A 22,576-nucleotide genomic window follows, 5' to 3' on the forward strand; every position below is an offset into this window, starting at 1 on the left:
TCCTCCCGAACCTTGTTAATAAAACATCATTTAAAATATCTAATCAAGACTGTTTTCACCCCTTAATTTTATAACAGAATGTTTGCAATTTAAACACAAAATGTTTCATTAGATACATGGCAACTTCTGAATGGCCAGTAGAGAGACAGCACTGAGGCCAGATGGTGTAGTAACGACTTCTAACTTTACCCATTGGCAGCAACTTCAGAGGCTCACCTCACCTTGATGAAGTCATTGCTTTTTTATTATTATGTGTCCCAGTATCTCATTTGTGAGAGCACACTTGGAAAAAGCTCTTCCTGATTTGATCAAGCCGATGGTGATTCGTCAGCATAGTCTTCATGCATGCAAAGCACAAAGTGAATGACCCGCAGGATTGGGATTTAGCGGGAATGGTGTGTTTCCGCATGGAAACGTATCAGCAATACCGTTACACAGAATGGTGTACTAATTCATTTATGTGAAGTCATTATGCAAAACAACTGATTGTGGATTTGTCTATTAGCCCTTATGGAATGAAAATATATTTCCATATATTTATGATCAATATATGAAATGGTTTAAATATACTGAAAAACATATTAAATAATATATGGCGTTAATATATTGTGTTAATAGTTTACAATATATTGAATAATACATGAGGAATAGCCGCTTTTCATATATTGAAAAATTTATTTGATAAATTCAGTAGAAAACATGAGGAAGACAATTGCCTTAAATGTATTAATTTTAATTTTAATGTATTAATGTATAAAATATTAAGAATGTTTTACTCAAAGTTGTAAGTTGTTAATACAAAGACATACAAAAGAGTGTTGGGACTATGATAGACTGTGCATTTATTTGTATTTATTAAACTGCAAATACTTTGTGCACAAAACTCAGAACCACTTTAAATACCAACAGAAAATGAAACACTAACAGATCTGTCAAGATCTCAGCAGAGGAGGATTAAACAACTCCACAAACAGCATTACCAGCTTCACTTATTGCTAACCAGATTGACTTTATTTCTGTATACATCTGCAGAAATTCTTATTGAGAATCAACAGAGGTTTAGATGTTGATGAATGTTTGAAAATAATAAAGTTTGAAGTCACCATTATGATGATCGGTGTTTGCTTTATTTGAGCCCTTGCTTATTTTTTTTCCTTTTTTTTTTTTTTTTTGGGCTGCTGTGACTGTTTGTAAGATACAGACATTATGGCAAAAATGTTAAAAGAAATGCTGTGGATAATCTGTTGGGTGTTTATTGATGATGACATAATCAGCATTGAATAGTCTGGGTCACGTATCTCATCCCAAGGTTTATCACTGATCAAAACTGTGTTAGATCATTAAATGCATTTTAAATATAGTAATATAAACACTTATAATGTCATAAAATATTTGTGTATTTTTTTAACAATAATTATGTAAAGAAAGACAATCTGAGGGAAATAACATAATAAAAGCCAAGGAGATAAAAAGGAAAGATGAAGATAAAATGTAGAAGAGTTTACCACAAAGGATTAACACAAGAGTAAACACATCAACTTTCATAGATGTGACATCTTTTGTTAAAACTACCATCCATTACCCCAAAATGTATTGGATTGGAATGGCTTGCCTTTTAATACTAAAAGCAGATGAAAATTAGCTTAATCCTTGAATAAACAAAATATCTCACTACTTTCAGATCTACCAAAAGTCAACTGCATTGATTTCTCATTTTATTCAGTCTTAATTTTAATTAATTCATCTCTTTTCTTCACTTTCCCACCAAAGAAATGTTCCAGTTTGACAGGCCTGCTTGAAGATAACTCAGAGCGTCTTTATTGGCTTCTTCAGCTTCAGCAGTTTTCCTCAAGTCCTCCAGCTCTCGGACCCAGTCTTTTTTCCCAGCCTCTCTCAGTTTGGGGATGAAGAAGTCGAGATGCTGAAGAGTGAAGGCCGAGTCTGGCTTTAATGCGATCTGAGACAGATGCTTGATGGTCTTGTAAGCATTGAACAGAAGAATGAATTTTTGGTCCTCGAGCTCCTGCAGATCTTTGTCAAGATCATTCATTATAGCCAAAAATCTCTGTAACTCTTCTTGAGCTTTTTCATATTCCTTTCTAAAATCATCAAAATCTATCATCATGCTCGAGTTTTTGATGACATATTTCTTGTCTTCTTTGACGTGTTTGCTGTGGTGACACTTCCCTGTGCACACGGTACAGTAACCGTTTTTCATGACTTTACATTTGCTGGGATCAGAAACCCACCAGCAGTCAAACTCATGGCAGTTTTCCTCACAGACGGTGCAGATAGTCGCCTTCCTGTTCTTCCATGAAGCACTTTCAATGGGAACCTTCTCTTTGACAGTCCTTTTGAATTTAATGGTGAAGTTTTTACGCTCCTCAATCTTTTCCTTGTTTTCGGTCATTGCCCGCTGAATCTGAAGTTTTTCAGCCCTTTTCAGCTCTTTCTCGTGAATTCGCAGCTGTAAGTTGCACATGGACGCTTCTAATATAATGCGCTCTATCAGGACATCGGAAGTCAACTCTAAACTTATTCTGTTCTTTTCATCCAGTGACTGAAGAAAATGCTTAATCTCTTCCATGCTGTCCTCCCAGGCGTCTCTTTGAGCACGAATATAACGTGTCTCATTGTGGTGGGCATCTGCCTGCCTGTTGTTGAATAAGAAATAAACAGGTTGGCCGCTGTGGTCTCGTCTGCAGGGGATTCTAGCTTTATTAATGGCACCGATGACGTTTTTGGGTGGTAGACCATCAGAGTGTGTGATTAGAAACACAATGTTGTTCACAATGTCTTTTCCAAACAAAGAAAGAACTGAACTGATAATGTAATGCTGTCTGTCTGAGAGACGATTCTTAGACGCTTGAGTCACAAAACACACAGCGTCAATATGACGAACCCCATCATTATTCTGAAACAAAGCAGATAAATTCTCAGCAACTTCCAGATCTTTTTCCAGTCCTCTAGTGTCTCCGTATCCTGGAGTATCAATGATGGTGAGAGATATGGGACTCTCTTCAGGACAGACCTCATACATGGTGATTTCAGAGGTTTGTGATTCTGATTGGTCTCTGGCTTCTTCTTCTGTGATTTCATACCATATTTCATCCTCAAACTTCACTCCCATTAAGTAGTTGACCATGGTGTTGATGAGAGTCGTCTTGCCAGCGCCGGTTTCTCCCACAAGCAGAACAATATTGTTTTTTTTACTGGTGTCTTTTTTCCCATAAGTCCATTTTCGGACTTTTCCATGATCATCTAGCACTTTTCTCTCTGTGTGTAGACAATATCGTTTTGGAGGACCTTGATCAACCAGAGTTGATCTGTTTAGTGGAAGACTCTGCTCTCTGTAAAATAAACACGTAAATTAATAAACACTAAACAAATATCAGATTGTTTTTGCAATGCAGACATTTTGAATTATATACATTTTCAACATGAATAAAAATGTAAAGACACAATATTTAACTGTAATATTTAACAATGTTATAATTGACATTTAAAACATTTATATTTATCTTGAGGTCAACAGTCTTCTAATGGCATGTTTCCATGTTAAGTTTAGATATAGATGGTTGGAATGCAGAGTTTTGCATTAATTATTTTGACTTAAACATATGAGACCACTAATCATTATCAAAATTTTTCATCTCAAAAGAGTTGGAGGAGAATATGAACTTTTGACTGACAGCTCCACTTACTGTCTTACTACCACTTACTACGGTGGTGTTCAACAGAATAAAAACTGCATCATAATAATTGGGCTTTAAAACTGGTGAGCTAAATAAGCACAAAGATCACAAATTCTCAATGCTTGTTTTTAAAAATGGACATTTAAAATTGAGCGCCACTTTTTTTATTTTAATATAGCGTCACGTTTAAGACGTGGGTGCAATGGTCATGTCAGCTCATGTTCACATAGAAAAACAATGAAAAACACACAGTGGACTGCAAAAACAGAACTGATGCTGTATAATCTAGCATACATTGCGTATCATCATGACGTGGACTCTAGGAGATTGATGTAAAATCATAAAACATATATTATTAACTTATATTATTATTCAGTGGGTTTCAATCCTGATTAAACCACCCTCTACACATTTTGTAAGTCTTACTTATTTAACACACCTGATTCAGATCATCAGCTCGTTCAGAAAGATCACCGTGAACTGAACTAAGGGTACGTTTACACGACAATGATGTACTAAAAACATAAGTTTGTATAGACAACAACGTCGTCCAAACGATCCCCGTTCACACGGATCCACAAGAACAATTAAAACTCTCATGCCAGGCCAGTAGTTGGCAAAGTCACTTTTTAAAGAAACACCACGCACCTATTGTAATTCCGATTCCCACACCTTCCATGATTTCTGCAGATTTTTACATGTTCCCTGAAGCGCATTAAAACTCCCAGAAGAGAGGCTCCCAATGTTGGTCCAAGAAGGAATTGAAATATCTTTAATGTCCCCAAGGGGCAATTTGGTTCACAACAAGTAGCCAACACATACACATTCGCACAAAACACATAAAACCATGAGATAATAAATAGATAAAAACATAAATACACATGTACCTATAGTTTGTTGAGAAACCCAACAGCTAACGGTACAAATGATCTCAAATATCTGTTGGACCTGGCACGTTTTCGGTAGGTATACCTCCTTCCTGATGGTAGGAGGCAAAATTCACAGTGTAATGGGTGAGTGATGTTAGCCAAAATGGCCATTTCCCTCTGTGTAGCTCTGGCCTCGTACATATGCTCAATGCTGTTGAGATCAGTGCCAATTGGGGTGTCATTGAGGCTTCGACCCTGGAATTGAAAGGAGCAGTTGAAGACTAAACGACTCTTCCCATTATGGATCACTAAGTGGTGGGGTATGTACCACGACTTATCTGTGGTTGAGGCTTCCCTTGGGTCACTCTTCTTGACAGCTCCTGTCTCCATCAACTTGCGATTCGCTGCACAGTACTCATCTGCTCGTAGGGGGTCCCAGGCCAAACGTCCCTCCAGACTTCTGAGGCTGGGAAGGACGGCTTCCTTGGGAGCTTGGAGTGGGGGAATGTTTCACTTCCGTGTCTGAGAACACCTGCTACCTGTACTCGCCTCATCTTGGCCTCCAGGAGCTTCACCCATTCCTTATCCTGCTTTGATCTCATAACCAGTTTGCTGCTCTGGTATGGCAGTATGAAGTATGAAGAGACACTGCTGGGTGCTCGGTGCCCACTGGGTAAGGTGTGCGGTTCCTTAAAGCATCCATCACAGTCTCGCGCAAATGTCCACCGGTCATCCATTTTCACCGGCTCGATAGAGGCAAGTAGATGGGGGTAGTCAGCACCAATTACCTCAAGCAGCTTTACGTGATCAAATGGTTTAAGTGGGAGGTCCGCCAGGTGCTTGTACTTTCTCTTCAAGCTGGCAATGGGGTAGGCGTGGTCCCTTCTGGGTTTGGACTTCCTGACGAATTGTGCAGAGAGCAAGGTCCCCAGGCTTCTTATGCAGGTCCAGTTTGTCAACCAGCTCAGGGAGGAGCATTGTACATGAGAGTGGGTTGATGGTCTGTCCAGGTAGAGAAATTCCATACTGGTCCTCACCAGACAACTTTTAGCCTTCAGCTGCTCAGCCTTGGGGCGTGCGTTGGCATCATGCAGTATTTAAGAAGTGCTCCGTGCCCTCACAATATGGACAGTAGGGTTTTGATTTGCCCTTCCATCATGCCGTGGATGCGCTCTGACCCTCTTGGTTTGGCATTTAGCTCTCATTTAGCCTGATGGCCCTTGGGCACGGATGTCTGAAGTTATTGTAACCTTGGCACCAGGACTTGTATCAAAGACATTCCTCCAGGTCAAGCAGAGCATGAGCTCATCTCTATCGGAAGCTTGGTGAGGATACGAGCCACATGTAAGCCACATCTCAGCTCGACTTCTCCATCTGGGCCCAGTGTCTGTAGCATGTCCACAAGTTACTGTACATACAGGGAGAACCTCTCAAAGGCAGCTATATCTCCTCTTCTGATCTCATAATCCATAACTGCAGCGGTCCTCTCCAAGGCTACATGGTGCAGGTGGCCGAACTTCTCAGTCAAGGCTGCCAGGGTGTCCCTGTACGGCCTGGGTGAGTTGATAAAGGAGTTGGCGATGAGACAGGCCTCTTCAAGTTTCACATGATCCACAAGAATCTGATACTTGAATAGCTCTGTAGTGTCGGCGGGTAGCAGGTTTGCTAGGGCTAGTTTCAGCCGAGAGAACTCCATTGTGTCCTTATGGACGAAGAGAGGAATTTTCTGCGCTGGACCCCTTTACTCTCCTCCTCCCAGCAGTCGCCGACACCAATGAGAACTGTCTTCCTCGGGCGAGGCATGGTTGGTTTGTATCAGGCCTGTCTGGGTATTGAGTTGAGGATCCCGCATCCGTGTGATACATACTGCGCTGCGGACGGGAGATGGGTGAGTAGGATTCTGGCCTCGGGGTGTGGGACCAAACATGATACACTTCATGACCTCATCTAGACTCAGGAGGTTCAAGCTACAAGTGATAGAATGTGGATGAGTGTGGGCTGTGTTTCTGGATGTTACACTGTCCCTCATGAGCTGTAGCTCGCTCATCATTCAGTCTATGATGATGACAACTCGCTGTTCCTAGGCAGCCTCAGACATTGGAGGGTAGTCAGACGAAGATCATGGCGGAGGGCAGTCCCTCGTCATCCTCCTCTTTCTTCTGGCACTGGCCATCCAGTAGTGGAAGGGGTGGCATTGGCCATCGCTCCGAGGACTGATCCTGCTGCACTGCTCCTTGCTCTCTGTTGACTGTTGACACGCACAGTTCCCTTCTAGTGTCATGAGATGAGGCTCTGCTCCATCCTCAGTGTAGGGCGGGGTGTGTGGGCATCCTAAGCTTGTGTTGTTAAATCTCTCAGAATAATCGTCCTGTGCGTTGTGGGGCCCACTCCACTTCACATGAGGCTGTGAGCTCCAATCTTCCGCTTTCGAAATGTGTGGTGCCAGGCTTGCACGCAATGGGCCACGTATCTTTGGAAGAGCCAAAATGTATACAAAATGTAGCAAAGTGCTACCATAAGCTGGTAGGGCTAGTTTCAGATCGCACAGGTCTTACTAGGCCTAAAACACTGATTAGCTGGTTCATGACTTAACATTATAAACATTATAACTCGGAACATTGTAGGTCGACAGATAAGTTATTAAAGCTAGCACGGATGAATTAGCATCATCATGTAACATCACACAGCCGATAACTGCGCCATAACTGATAACGAGCATACATCAGGGAACATACTAGGATTAACAGAACTCACTCTTTTAGGACGCACACGAACACAAGATACATCCAATCAGAGGCCGATAATGACTTTAATGCACGTCTTCAGAAGTTCTGAAACTTCTCACACTATGTGCTTTCATAATAAGAGTCCCTGCTATGGTTAGCGTGACAGCGCTCTGGCATTCTTTTACTCATCAAGTGGCCTTTTGCACACCTATAGACTGAACACGTACAGTAATACGTATGCGCATGCCGTCACCGTCTTCACAAATGTACGTTTTTGTAGTTTTTAGTGACAGTAACAGTATTGTTTTCAAAAGTGTGCATTTTCAGGCACCCAAAATGCCATTGTCATGTAAATGAATGGCCCAAACATAAAAAAAAAAAAAACGGTGTTGTGTAATGTGCCAGATAAGAGAGAAATACAAAATGTGCAGAGCAGTCCCCAGAACCAGGATTGAAACCCACTGTTATTATTAACATAACCCAGATATAGATACTGATGCTTATTCTGTTGATCTTTGACACAGTCAGTGTTGGAAATATCAAACGCAGCGTTAGTTCTCACAGGTCATGTTAGTCAAGCTCACATCAGCTGACTCTCAGCTGATCCATGTCTACCTATAGGAATATGACACCTATCACAGCATATATATATATATATATACACTACCATTCAAAAGTTTGGGGTCAGTAAGATTTTTTAATGTTTTTAAAAGAAGTCTCTTCTGCTCACCAAGGCTGCATTTATTTGATAAAAAGCAATAAAAAAATAAACAGTAATATTGTGAAATATTATGACAATTTAAAATGATTGTTTTCTATTTTAATATATTTTAAACTAATTTATTCCTGTGATCAAAGCTGAATGTTCAGCATCATTACTCCAGTCTTCAGTGTCACATGATCCTTCAGAAATCACTCTAATATGATGATTTGATGCTCAAGAAACATTCATTATTATCATCAATGTTGAAAACTGTTGTGTACAATTTTTTTTATTTTTTTTTTATTCTTTGATGAATAGAAAGTTCAAAAGAACAGCATTTATTTAAAATATAATATTTTCTAACATTATAAAGGTCTTTACTGTAACTTTTGATCAGTTTAACTCATCCTTGATGAATAAAAGTATTGATTTATTTCATTTCTTTCCCCCAAAAAATACAATTAAAATTCTTACTGACCCCAAACTTTTGAACGGTCGTGTTACAAAAGCTTTAGATTTCAGATAAATGCTGTTCTTCTGAACTTTCTATTCATCATAACATCATGAAATAAAAATGTAAAAGACTGTTTTCAACACTGATAATAATCATAAATGTTTCTTGATCCTCAAATCATCATATCAGAATGATTTGTGAAGGATCATGTGACACTGAAGACTGGAGTAATGATGCTGAAAATTCAGCTTTGATCACAGGAATAAATTACAATTTACTATATATTCACATAGAAAACAGCTGTTTTAAATTGGAATAATATTTCACAATATAATTTTTTTTTTTGTATTTTTAATCAAATAAATGCAGCCTTGGTGAGCAGAAGAGACTTCTTTTAAAAACATAAAAAAATCGTACTGACCCCAAACTTTTGAACAGTAGACTCGGTAGTGTATATATATATATATATATATATATATATATATATATATATATATATATATATATTTACAGGGTTATTGCAGGGTTATTGCTGCTCTTATTCATGCTAGGGAGTTCTTACCCAGAACAGAACTGTATCGCCAATCCAAACTGTATGCTAATTGCCAATCATTATTGATGATAGTGGCCCTGACAGAGATATAAGCTATGACTGTTGGATTGATATAAAAAGTCAGTTCACAGACTATCACAACAGATGAATGTAACAGCTGATTGCCTTCAATTTAATTAAAAAAAAGTAAATAATTTACCCGCCTATAAAAGTATGTTAATTTCAACTCACCTGGAGTCCATCGTGATCAGAAGACATTCACTGTCAATCTCCAGTCTGCTTACGGCAACAACAACAAAAATCATTAGTTTCTTCAGAATATGACTGTTTTAACTGTTAAAATTGTGTATTTTGTATGTTATATATATATATATATATATATATATATATATATATATATTACAACTATACATTCTAAAAAATGCTGGTTTATTTTCTTTACCAAAGCACTGTGTAGTACTGAGCCTTTTGGGTCTTTTTTTGCCAATTTTTGCCAGTTGAGCGTCCAACATAACAACAGCCCACCCAGCTATTGAGTTACACAGAGCGTGGGATTTTTGTATCCTCGTCGGGAGAGCTTCTCAACGCCACAGAATTGGTGCATTTATTCTGCGAAATAAAGGTTTGTATACATTTTATTTAATCTATAAAGTCGTTACAGTGCTGTAGCCTAATTCATTTTATATTTTGTGCAACGCAAAACACACAAGATGTCAGTCAGCATCTGTCGTCTCCCATGATGGAATCGCCTTTGCCTTCGCCTTGCATAAATAAACTGATTTTATTCTTTATAATACTGAATCTAACTGCTCTGGATATTAAAAGATGTACTGTTTGTTTATGTGCAGATTATAAGGAGCCTGTCACAATATCTTTTGCCTATGAGAAATGCTCAGCGGCCGTCTGATGTTCACATGTGATTTAAAATGTTACTTTTAAATGTTTAATATTTACTTCTAAAAATGTTTGTTAAAGGAGTTTAAATGTAGATGGTAGACATTAATGCAAACTCTATAAATGTGCTATATTTGGTGTATTTTTTCTGAAATAAAGGATGTATCGTGTAAACAGTGGTTGTGTACTGTATATTGCACATTTTTTCAAGATACAGTAAGTTAAGATGTAAACCCATTATGTCAAGTTAAATGAACATCTCAACATGCTATGTGTAAATAACTCACGGTTGGGTTTATTTGACCCATCACTGCAAAACAACCCAAATTACAAGCTCTAATATGCATTTTTAGGATGTTTTCCTTTAATGTTCTTATTTTTCACGTGTCAAATCCAGACTACTGAATGCCTTCAAATGCCACACATATCAAGGGTTAATACACGGATTATTCACTGGCCATAACATACAGAGGAATAAGAGTGAACGATCTCCCTTACCTCCTCAGAGAAAACACTCCTGGGTCAGGTTAGAGAATAATCCAGAAAAGCAGAGATATTTCCAGTCAGTGAACCAACGACGACTATTATGGGCCTACAGATGTACAAGTTTTTCAGAAAGGTGTAAGAGCATTAGAAGGTGCTCAACCAACAGTAAATCACAGTCATTCTTGATTTCATTTGATGAAAACAACCTTTGTACTCGTTACAGGGTGTGCGTGGTGTTTGAGAATGATCGTACAACTACAGAGAGTTTTACAATCTTCCTGGTTCTGATAACCGCTTTGATCCAGTTTATTTCTGAAACTTGGAAAACACTTTCAGTGCTGTGAAAATGCAATGCAAAACAAATCTTATTTTCAGATATATATATATATATATATATATATATGTATATATCTTTTTTTTTTACATATTAAATTAAAACATATAAACGAGATTTGTGTTAATTATATAACAAAGTATGTGCAATTTAAACACACAATGTTTCATCAGATACATGACAACTGTGATGCCCACTAAAGTGTTACCACCACATTTGTGGTAGTTTCTGGAATTTTATAATTAATGTTTTGAATATTTGTTCAGGGGTAATGAACCTGTTTCCACCATCCTTGCACTAAAATATTTTCTATATTATGTCAGGAGTGACTGTGGGTCGCCAGCAGGGGGCGGTGTGTTGTTTATTGTGCTCTAGCGGCTTTACGTCAGTTTGGTCCGCTTTGCAGCTCTCCTCTTTCTGCTGAGCGAGATGAAAACCGGACGCAGAGTTTGCCCTGTCTCACTTATTTCTCCTGTTTCCAGGTTGGTGGAATAGTAAATTAAGCTAAGTACCTGGAGTATAATACGTTGACATGTTGCTTAATGTTTTAATGTCAGCTAATAAGGCTGTTTTATGAATATGTGGACCTGTTGCTACCAAAGTCACGTTTTGGTAAAATCAAAGTTCTATTTTTAGCTCCTTGAACATTTTTGTAAAGTCTAATAGTTTTGAAATGTATGATATTTTGTAAAATGTGAAAAGCTAATGTTAAAAACTGAGTTTATGTAATGGTTAAAAGCTAATATTAAAAACAAATTTTATATATTTTAAAAGTGGTTAAAAACTATTTAAAAAAAAAATCTGTCAGCTCATGCATTTTGGAAGAGTAAAAATGATTTTAGTTGGAAATGGAAAATGCATTCAGGAACCATGTAAGTGGTAACATAAGCTATGTATTATTTTAAGTTGAAAACAGACAACTTACAGGGTAACAGTGGTTATTGTCATTTTGATTTATTTAATCACACAACACATATAACTCAATATTTGCTGAAAGATGAAAAAAAAAAGACAAATTGTATTTTATTTTGAAGTCGTGTTTATTTCATAGAGACCACTGAGTGTTTTTAACAGAGGAGGATTTAAATTGTGAATGTTTAATAAATCCTCTCTCCTCTTTTGCCCTGTCTCACTTATTTCTCCTGTTTCCAGAAAGAGCATATACGCTGTTTATGTGGTGCCAGCCGGTCAACATCACTGTGGCCAGATGGTGTAGTAACGACTTCTGATTGGACGACTAACCAGACAATCTTTACTCACTGGCAGCAACTTCAGAGGCTCACCTCACCTTGATGAAGTCTATGCACTTCATTAATATGTGCATCAATACTTCATCAACGCAATATGTAAATTCACCCTCAGCACATTACCCATAAACACCTCTTCTGCAATACTGCATCTTGCACATAAATGTGTTTAGTGACTTGCACATGTACACTGTAAAATCTAATTAGTTAACTTTACTTATAAACGAAAGCATGCAAACCGATTGCCTTAAAAAAAAAAAAGATAAAAAAAAAAAAAACTAATGGTGTATTAATTTATGTAAAGTCATTGTGGAAAAAATATCCATTTAGCCCATTAGGGCTCCATGTATGACCCATTTTGTGAATAATTAAAATAATAATAAGTCAGATAAGTTAAATATTAAAGCTCATTCACTTATATAATCATAAACAGAATAAAAATTATAAAAGTTCTAAGGTTCACACTGAAATATTATATTGCTTCCAGACGCCACTGAATGCCTTCACTTTCATTCATTCAGGGTCTAAAGTCAAACCTCACCAAGAGCCAAATTATGGCGCATTTATTCTGCACAAGGAACTGCAACATAATACATGTTTACATGGAGCTGCAAGAGCGACAGATATTGATGGAATGATGAGATTCATATCAAACCATTTACTAAAGAAAACTTCACCTCAAACGACTCCTAGCTAATCATTCCCCCGTGGAAAATCTGCCATCAAAAGTTGGCACATGCCTACATGTTTTTGTTTTTCTTTTCTGACAACTTTGTGCAATAGGCTATAGATGATTTACAAAGAGGAACAAAATCATAATAATGCAATGTATGAAATTATTAAGGGCCTGTACAGTAAATATACCTGCAGTTGACCAGTGTGTGGCTAAATGTTTCTAACTGGATCTCTGCTATCTTGTGTGATTGTTGTAAATGATTAACCATCAGCACTCTTGCACAAATGAAGTGAGTTCAGTGACTTTCGAGAGTTTTGAGACACACAGATATTATTGAAAATAAGGTAAGACTGCTGCCTCTCTCTGTGAAAAAAATGTACTACGTTACTTTAGACCTAAGAGGTCCATGCTGTATTATTATTACTCCATCTTGTTTCGTCATAATCATTAATTCAATGCCTTTGTCTTGGTCTGGAGATGACAAATACTTTTTCTAAGCACAATATAAATACACCTGCATCATAAATGAGAGAATTTATATTTACTTTGATCACAGACTCAGGTGGAAATATTGTTTAATTTAATAGGAGGAGTTAACTAGCTATTGTAAACAATGGTTAAATGCGACCTAAATAACAGAACGGAAAAGACGAGATGGATTTGATAAATGTTTCACAGCAGCAAAATTGAAATAGAAGAGTATAAATGGGCCTGAATCATGAAACAAGCAGGACAAAAGTCAGTCAAAATCTACATTTATCTTTTCTTTGCATTCACACGGATTTTTTTGTTTTCTTTGTGCTTTGTAAATAAAGCCATTATAAGAAACACAGGAGTGTTTGGGACTGTTCGCAGGTAGTGCAGTATAAAACTGGAGTTTTATTGTTGTCATTCTAAATATTCACATTTCCCAATGTGATTAGTGATAGGCAGTGGATTTAACCAGTGACATTATTAATAGATCTGCTATAATCCGGCATCTTCACGTCTCCCCCTCAGTCTGCTTCCCTTAGTGTTTTTACATGTAGAAAAGGCGAAAAAACGCATTAGATTGTCCAGTTTTCTCCCTGAACGATGATGTGGGTTATATGGCAATTCTCCGGCACACTCAGTGTCCGAATTCACTCACTCGTTTTCATGCACTCCTTCAGTGGACTATATTAGTGGAGTGATGCAGAGGCGGACAGAGTACACAGCTTCATTACTTGAGTAAAAGTACAGATACCCCTTGCTAAATTTTACTCAAGTACAAGTAAAAGTACTACAGTCAGATGTATACTTAAGTAAAAGTACTGAAGTACTTGTTTTTAAAAGTACTTGAGTATCAAGAGTACAAGAGTAAATTTTTTAAATATTGCATTACTACTGCCACAGTGCTTACATTGGTAAACACAGCAAACACTTGAAGCGAAAACTATCATTAACTTGTTCAGAAAATTGAAATAGTCTGGCGAGGTGGGGCCACGGGTTGGCACATTCCCGGGATGGACCTGCTGCGTCTTCATCCATTGTTTCATCCATGGTTTCGTCTCTTATCTAAATCTGACCATGGAGTTGACTTTTGGCGGAAAGCTGAAGGTGATTGCTGATAGGCTGTCCCAATCAGTGGTGCCTGCACAATCCAATCACGTTTGAGAGGGAAACAACAAATTGAGGGTTTCCGAGATTTCCTTTTTCTTTTTTAGAAGTAACAGGTACTCACGGTTATGGATAGAAATGTAGTGGAGTAAAGAGTACAATATTTTCCTCTCAAATGTACTTGAGTAAAGTCATGAGTACTCCCCAAAAATGATACTCGAGTAAAGTACAGATCCCTCAAAATTGTACTTAAGTACTGTACTCAAGTAAATGTACTCCGTTACTGTCCGGCTCTGGAGTGATGTAGGGAATAGTGAATGAGGGTGTATTAGTGGGCGATTTCAAACACGGCTATAGAGCAAAAGAAGCACATGACATGATCACATGAGGAACAAGGGAATGACATGACATGACACAACAGGAAACTTTAAAGAAGAAAAGAAGAAAACATTAACCAAAACCAAACACATACGTGACAGAAAGCATGTGTGATGTCCTTATATATACACAGACATAAAATCCTTCTCTACTCAAACTTTTCGCTTTGCAGAAGTTTCAGAGATGGGCAACAATCAGTCAGAAACCAAATATCCCGGCTACACATTAGTGAGTGAAGACGAGCAGATGATCCTGGTGAAAAATGAAGGTGGAGATCAGTTTGTCATTAAAAAGTTCAGTGTTGGCCAGGTAAGACGGACACAAAGGTTATCATGATATTTTAAAAATAAAATGTTAAATGAAAAGAGAGATTCTGATTCATATGTGTGTCTGTTTTTAGGAAAATGTATTAAACTCTTTCCTACAACTCAGTCATCCACACATCGTCCATCACAAGGAAGTCATCGGAGGTTGAAAGAAACTTAATATTATTCATATTCAATACATCTAAAGTTAGCTATAGGAGTATATTTATTCTTGTAAATCATTAAAGTGTTGAATGAATCTGCTTTCAGATGGTGACTGTCTGTATCTTGTACTGGAGCACTGTGAGGGTGGAGATCTCGCTCAGAAAATCAAACGCAAAATACAGGCTGCAGAATCATTTGAGAATGAGGTATGATTGTGAGGTCAAATATACAGGTAAATTGTGTAATATTCTAATGATACCAAACTGTATAATTAACTGCTGTCCCCATGACTCAAAGCATCTGAGTCAACAAACAATGATAGTCAATCTTTTCATGCATATAAAATGTAATAGGATGTCAATAATCTTGTAAATATATAACCCACAATCAGTGTTGGGAGTAACGCGTTACAAAAGTAATTAATTACTGTAATGCATTGCTTTTTGCTGTAACGCGGTAATGTAAGGCATTACAGGGGGGGGGAATGTAATATTTTACTCGGTACAAATGTCAGTAACGCGCGTTACAAGCAGTTAACCTGGAATAAAGTGGTAGTTTTTTTTTCCTTCATGCAAATTCGCCAAAATCACCGCGAGATCAGCAGAGGAGAAACGTCCGCGCAAAATGTTTCACTCCGTTTCCATGGCAACTCTGCGCCGCGGCCGCTCCAGTGTTTGAAAAATAGACAGTATGGGTTTGAAAGCGACATGAATGTTCAAAGTTCACGCGCACGGCCATTGATTAAACCACGTCAAAATCATGCAGCATTTACAAACATCTAGAATTAGAACATTACTTAAATAAAAATCTCATTAATATTACATTATACATTTAAAACTGATTTTGGAGATCTATGACTCGTTCATAGACCAAATGGCCTATGCCCACACTACTGCAGTCACTCACAATAATAATTAAAATAAAATAAAAATATTTGGCTTAGTTATTTTTATTTTTGCTAAAGTTTAACCCTAAAGTTTACCCCGGGCTTAAAGTAAAAAGATTTCTGTACCATGCGTCCATGCAAAGTACCATGGTAATATTTGAGGTACCAAGGTTATATCTGAGGAAGTATGTACCATGGTAATATGTACGGCAGAATGTACCATGGTTATATCTGAGGTACTAGGGCATGTACCATGGTAAATCTGAGGTACCATACTATGTACCATAGTAACATACTGTACAGTATAGTACTTCAGATATTATCATGGTACCATGATAATATCTGAAGTACTATAAAGTATGTACCATAGTTATATCTGAGGTACTATGGTATGTACCATGGTAGGTACCACGGTAAATCTGAGGTACCATACTATGTACCATAGTAACATCTACAGTACCATGCAATGTACCATGGTACCATGATAATATCTGAAGTACTATATAGTACCATGGTTATATGTAAGGTACCATGGTACTACCATAGTACTACTATGGAATACCATGGTATGTACATCATAGTAAAATTTCTTATGGGTCCAAGCTCAGTCGGATACCACATCACCTTCTACTGGATGTGTAATGAGCTAATTGAGCATCATAAGCTACATTTAGATTTCCAAATCCATATTTGCAGTTATTTGGGTGAGAGTAACTTAAAAGTAATGCAATAGTAGTGTAATGCCTTACATTTTAAATACAGTAATATTGTAATGTAACGAATTACTTTGAAATGACAGTAATAAGTAATAAATAACGCATTACAGTTTCGAAGTAACTTGCCCAACACTGCCCACAATACTATTCCTACAACAGGTGGGTAGTTTGTAAACTCGGTAGTAGCAATCTAATATAAAAAAATAAATAAAATAATAATATGAACGTGTGTATACATACTTAAAATCTATTAATATGGCCTAATAAAGAAACATATCCAAATAATCCATACAATTTGCAATGCTCTAAATAGTGATGTATAATGTTCTGTTTATGTGAATTAAGAAAAAAAACAAAAATGTCACAGTGTCACCATACTTGTATAACAAAAAATACAAAACTATTGCAAACACTTCTGATTTGATTTTTGATCAATTTACAGATTCTGGACTGGACTGTGAAGATTAGCATGGCATTAAAGTACCTGCATGATCAACAGATTCAACATAAAAACCTGCAGCCCAAGGTACGAATGCAAATCAGATAATATCTGAAAGCATGTTTTCATGTTTCCAATTTGACTGATATTATTGCAAGCCACTCATTCCCACCATCCTCATCAACTTGTCAAATATGTGTTTTCTCATGACAGAGCATATTTTTCACTGCATGTGGAACCGTTCGTCTTGGAGAGTTTGGAGAGATTAATGAATGGTAACTCTTCAAAACGAAATGCAAAATAGTCCATATGTGCAAACATAATGTTCTTTACCATATATTTCTGTTTTTATCAGGTCCAGTGATGCACAGACAGCAGAAACTCAAGATCTCTCATATGTTGCACCAGAGAATTTGAGTGGCAAACCTTATGATGAGAAATCGTAATAAGCATCCTACATTTGCAATGTTGACTATTTATATTTCCATATCCGAACCCCCAAAACTCAAGCCTTTATAATATTCGCTATTTTACAGTGACATCTGGAGGTTGGGATGTGTCCTCTACGAGCTCTGCATGCTGAAGTGTGCTGTAAGATCTTTGGTTTAGTTTTTAAGATATTGCAGAGATTTAACTGAAAGAATTTATAAATTCCAACACTGTTATATTGGTGATAATTCATACAAGTTATCCAGTTGGAATAATATATAAACAATATTCTGACTGCAAAAAATGTATTATAAGGTCCATCCATGCTAAGAACGATAACGTCTCGGTTACGTATGTAATCCTCGTTTCCCTGAAGGAGGGAACGGAGACGTAGTCCCGTCGCCACTATTGCTGGATCACCGCTGACTCCGGGCTCCACTCGGCTCCTCAGCGAAAAACAAGTGGTACGTGCATCTGGAGCCCGGAGTCAGCGGTGATCCAGCAATAGTGGCGACGGGACTACGTCTCCGTTCCCTCCTTCAGGGAACAAGGGTTACATACGTAACTGACCCACTCAGACAGACTTGGATAACACTGGGAAAGCGTGCCCTTTCGGGGGAAAGGGAGACGCTGCGGAAGCCACATCCTGCCCGTAGGTATCATGTGGAGGTTACACATATGGACTGGGCGTTTCAGATTCCACTTCAGGTTCAGGTTAACAACAGGTTCCACTTCAGGGCGTAAGCATGCCTCGTAGAGGGTGCTCTCGCCGAAGTGATGGTGTTCTCACCGAAGTGATGGTGTCTACGACAGCTTGTGGTAGATCACCTAGAACCTCCGCGTCCCGTCCAGGGACCAGACTGTCGAGAGGAGCATCAGTTCGGGGAACCAGGTCCGGTTGGGCCAATAAGGGGCAACTAGCAAGACCTGCTCCTCTTCCTCCCTGACTCTGCACAGTGTCTGTGACGGGAGCGTAGACCACCTTGATGGTTGATGTACGCAACGGTCACATTGTTGTCCGTACGGACCAGTACATGCTTGTCGAGCAGCAGCGTTTTGAGGCGTCTCAGAGCAAGATGTACTGCTAGCAACTCGAGGCAGTTGATACGCCAATGCAGTTGGGGGCCCGTCCAGACCCCCGCTACTGCATGCCCGTAGTACATGGCCCCCCAGCCGGTGTTGGAGGCATCTGTGGATACTTCAGCATACCTGGACACTTGTTCTGGGGGCACTCCGGCCCGGAGAAACGAATGGTCTGACCACGGGCTGAGGGTTTGTTTCCGCAATGGGAACATGGAAATTCCACAAAAGCTGCTTCAGCGTGCTGTAAGCACAAACATGTGATGCATCTATTGTGACCATCAGCTGGGGACAGGAACGACCGCATCCAGAAACGCACGGGTGGAATGGCAACTTGAAAAAGAGGCAGATACACCCTTGTTTCTCTTTCAGGAAATAGTGCTCTCAACCAGTGCCGGAGCACACAGGGGAATGACCGCGGCAACACTGACAGGAGAAGATGCAGCCTGTACCAGTGAAGCCACTCACCCTCTTCACTCTCTAACCAACCGTCAGAACAAACAAACACAAAGAATGCTGTTAAAACAGCAGTTAAGAGCTCAGAGGGATCGTGATCATCGCTGCACTCGCGCTGTAACACACCAGCACTGGGAGAGACTTCCGGAAGAAGCACGATACACTCGCTCGTTGAAAACACTTCAACACTCTTCAGAGACAACGACATCCGATTGGCTCCGAAGCGAAGGACAAGTGGTCCGCTTCCGTATTTATACCCGAGCTGCGGGGCGGAGCGCAAGATGCAAATCTCACACGCCAATGTGCATTGGCTCGTTTTTTGAATACTCGAATATGACAGGCTGATATTGTTTCTCTGTGTTGTTATCTGTTATTCTTTTATATTTAAAACTATATCTTTATAGTTATCGTCCTTGGTGTGAATGGGTCTTTACTCTTATTGAGACAAATCAATCAACCTTTCATCACATTTTCAAACCAATACAATAAATGCAATTATTTTAGCTGGTTCTTTCGGGTTAGATTGTGGTTTGGCGGTGATTATTGATTTGAAATTGTGTTGGTTGGACAGTATAGGTTGTTTTGTCACAATTGGCGTAAAAGTTGTATGTTGTAATTTTCACGATTGCAGCTGGTTAACTGGTTAATATTTTAATTCCATTTAGTTTACCGCAAGAAGCACAGTTGAGATTATTACAAAGATACTTACCTGCTCCTATGAAGCTCTTCCTGAGACCTTCTCTGAGGACCTTCGTCAGCTGGTAATCGACACACTTCAGACCGATCCAGCGAACCGCCCGTCTGTCAGTGAAATCCTGACCAGGCCTTTCATCATTAAACACCTTCATAATGGTGAGTTAGCTTTTATGTTTACATTTTACTATACAAAAACAGGTTTTATGAAATGATAAAGTAACAATGTTTTGGAAATTGGCATGGGTTTTAACCAAATTAACTGAGATTTTATATTTTTTTTTTCAGAGCATACAAACTATTGGAGACCTTTACAAGACTCTAGATGTACTGAGATCCCTGGCTGATGATTTGGAGAAGGTCCACTTCAACACAACCGTCAGCAGTCTGACAGGAGGTGTAGTGGGATTGGCTGGAGGAATCACATCTGTAGTTGGGCTTATTCTATTATTGGGCTTGCTTCTCTGATAGTAACAGGAGTGGGAATCGGTGTAGCTGTAGCTGGTGGAGTAACATCTGGTGTGAGCAACATAACAAACATGGTTAACCAGCAAATAAACCGACAGAAGATCAAAATGATGATAACAGAAAAAACATGAGTTCCAAGAAAAAATTACCTCCACAATTTGCTGCATCCAAAACATCCAAATAGCAGTGGAAAATTTAGAAAAAGAGTTTTCCACAAGCAATGGGTAGTTTCCCAATGCACAAGATGGAGCGAGTGCTGGAGCTCTGTCATGATTCTGCCTTCTTGTCTCTGATTTTCCTTGGTCTTGAGGCAGGATCATGACAGGCCCATGTTTTATGTGTAAGCACATGGCCATTTGTTTTGGCTGTGTGCTTGCGTTGTCTTGTCACCTTACCCCGCCCTCTTGTTATCTCATCTTGTAATCATTAGATTGTTGCTTTCACCTGTTCCTGATTAGTTTGCTCCCTATTTAATCCCCTCATGTTCTCTGTCCTGTGTCGGTACATTGTCTAACATTGCATGTTATTCTCTGTGACTGCCCTGTGATACTTCGTCTGAATCCTGTGTATGTTATTAGTGAGTTTGTATTGCTGTTTGTTTCTTTTCTAGTCATCGTCAAGTCTGAGTCTTTATTTATCATTTTGGTCTTAGTCTAGTTGTTCTCTTCCCCAGTCCTGTTTTGCCCCCTCGTGGGTTTTGTTTTCAGTTTTTTGTCATAATAAACATTGAGTGTCTGCACCTCGTCTGCTTTTGGGTTCAGTCCTGCCACCGCATGACAGAGCTCGACTTGGACGAGGACTGGGAGGAATTCCAGAGCTTCTCCGTTTAATTGAAGTTGTAAATGTTGGGAAAGTTGCAGCTCAGGCTGCGAGAGTCGTCCGTGTGGCTGAAACAGCTACAGGAGTTTTATCTGCACTGTTTGTAGCTGTTGACGTCTTCTTTGTTTTTCTCGACTCCAGAGAAATCCACAAACTCCGCCAAGATTACGCTTTAAGAGATAGTCAACGAGAATCAGAATCCACCAGCAACCAAACCACTAGGTCGAATGAGAAGACGCCAGATAACAGCGACACCGCAGATCTGCTGCCCGCAGACACTCAACAAGCAGAAGAGCTGAAGTCTGAGACCATGAAATTTGTCACAAAAATAAAGGAGACAACAGAGGAGCTTCAAGCGATCCTGGATACACTACGAGACGCAATGCACCCAAACTGAGAAACACTTCTAACTAATAATTATCAGAGCTGGCAGTTTGTAATGTTCAGTATATTTCATCGTAGATATATGTATTATAGTAGTAGCAAAGGTTAGGTAATGGTCCATATTCGGGTTTTCATAATGAAGTCACTAAACCAATATCGCTGGTTAGGATAATGCTCAAAGAAAATTTAGGAAGCAAAAAAAGGAGCATTTTCACTCCTAATTAATTATGTCAAGAATGAACATTGGGGCGTGGCCTTTACTAACATGATGTTTTGAAATTGTAAGCAAAAAACTTGTCCTGTCTTTGTGAGTAGCTGATAAATGTAATTTTTCTTTCTACTGTGTTTGTATAATGCACTTTAACTGAAATAAACACATAAATGTGAACATTGATGTGTTGGTTTTGATTGAGGATCAACAGAGTGAAACCTGATTGGCCTATCAAACCCTTTGTAATGTGTCTTTAGGCTTCTTTAATGAGCAGGTCTGACAAGATTTTGGTGTTAGACAGACACTGGCGATCGCTGAATAAAAACTTAAATTCAGGTGTGGTCTTGGAATAATTATAACCAGAAAGAAATGTGCAACTTCAGCATATCAGAATGTGTACAAAAAAAAAAAAAAAAAAAAAAAAACAAGTACAAACTTACCTTACAGAGGTCAAACATTTCCTGTAGTTTTTCACCAGGTTTGCACACACTGCAGGAGGGATTTTGGCCCACTCCTCCACACAGATCTTCTCTAGATCAGTCAGGTTTCTGGGCTGTCGCTGAGAAACAAGGAGTTTGAGCTCCCTCCAAAGATTCTCTTTTGGGTTTAGGTCTGGAGACTGGCTAGGCCACGCCAGAACCTTGATATGCTTCTTACAGAGCCACTCCTTGGTTATCCTGGCTGTGTGCTTCGGGTCATTGTCATGTTGGAAGACCCAGCCTCGACCCATCTTCAACGCTCTAACTGAGGGAAGGAGGTTGTTCCCCAAAATCTCGCAATACATGGCCCCGGTCATCCTCTCCTTAATACAGTGCAGTCGCCCTGTCCCATGTGCTGCACCCCCAAAGCATGATGCTACCACCCCCATGCTTCACAGTAGGGATGGTGTTCTTGGGATGGTACTCATCATTCTTCTTCCTCCAAACACGTTT

The 22,576-nt window shown here is 38.9% G+C and overlaps 2 protein-coding genes across 8 annotated transcripts; one reads left to right on the forward strand and one right to left on the reverse strand.

The window, feature by feature from the left end:
• Positions 1 to 889: 889 nt before the first annotated feature.
• Positions 890 to 9,271, reverse strand: LOC311288306 (uncharacterized protein). Its single transcript, XM_084405647.1, has 2 exons — positions 9,232 to 9,271; positions 890 to 3,350 (listed from the first exon to the last, which is right to left on the reverse strand). Exons 1-2 carry the CDS (start codon positions 9,240 to 9,242, stop codon positions 1,754 to 1,756), a joined length of 1,608 nt encoding a protein of 535 aa, XP_084261773.1. The 5' UTR covers positions 9,243 to 9,271; the 3' UTR covers positions 890 to 1,753.
• A 1,854-nt stretch (positions 9,272 to 11,125) lies between these two features.
• On the forward strand, positions 11,126 to 21,819 carry LOC311287220 (serine/threonine-protein kinase Nek1-like). Of its 7 annotated transcripts, XR_014626710.1 has the most exons (12): positions 11,126 to 11,196; positions 11,867 to 12,060; positions 14,766 to 14,902; positions 14,994 to 15,063; positions 15,169 to 15,269; positions 17,108 to 17,191; positions 17,318 to 17,379; positions 17,460 to 17,546; positions 17,641 to 17,695; positions 19,735 to 19,921; positions 20,051 to 20,159; positions 21,191 to 21,819. XR_014626710.1 is itself a non-coding variant. In XM_084403913.1 (11 exons), the coding sequence occupies exons 3-11, from the start codon at positions 14,777 to 14,779 to the stop codon at positions 20,107 to 20,109; spliced, it is 831 nt and encodes a 276-aa protein (XP_084260039.1). In that variant the 5' UTR covers positions 11,126 to 11,196; positions 11,867 to 12,060; positions 14,766 to 14,776; the 3' UTR covers positions 20,110 to 20,323. The 7 variants fall into 7 exon arrangements, 4 of the variants coding, with proteins under 4 accessions (XP_084260039.1, XP_084260038.1, XP_084260041.1 ...); XM_084403913.1 differs by lacking the exon at positions 21,191 to 21,819 and having other exon boundaries at positions 20,051 to 20,323; XR_014626711.1 differs by lacking the exons at positions 11,126 to 11,196; positions 11,867 to 12,060 and adding an exon at positions 12,912 to 12,981.
• The last annotated feature ends 757 nt before the right edge of the window (positions 21,820 to 22,576 follow it).

The sequence above is a fragment of the Rutilus rutilus genome (assembly GCF_951802725.1).
Source record: "Rutilus rutilus genome assembly, chromosome: 3".
Classification (NCBI taxonomy): Eukaryota; Metazoa; Chordata; class Actinopteri; order Cypriniformes; family Leuciscidae; genus Rutilus; species Rutilus rutilus.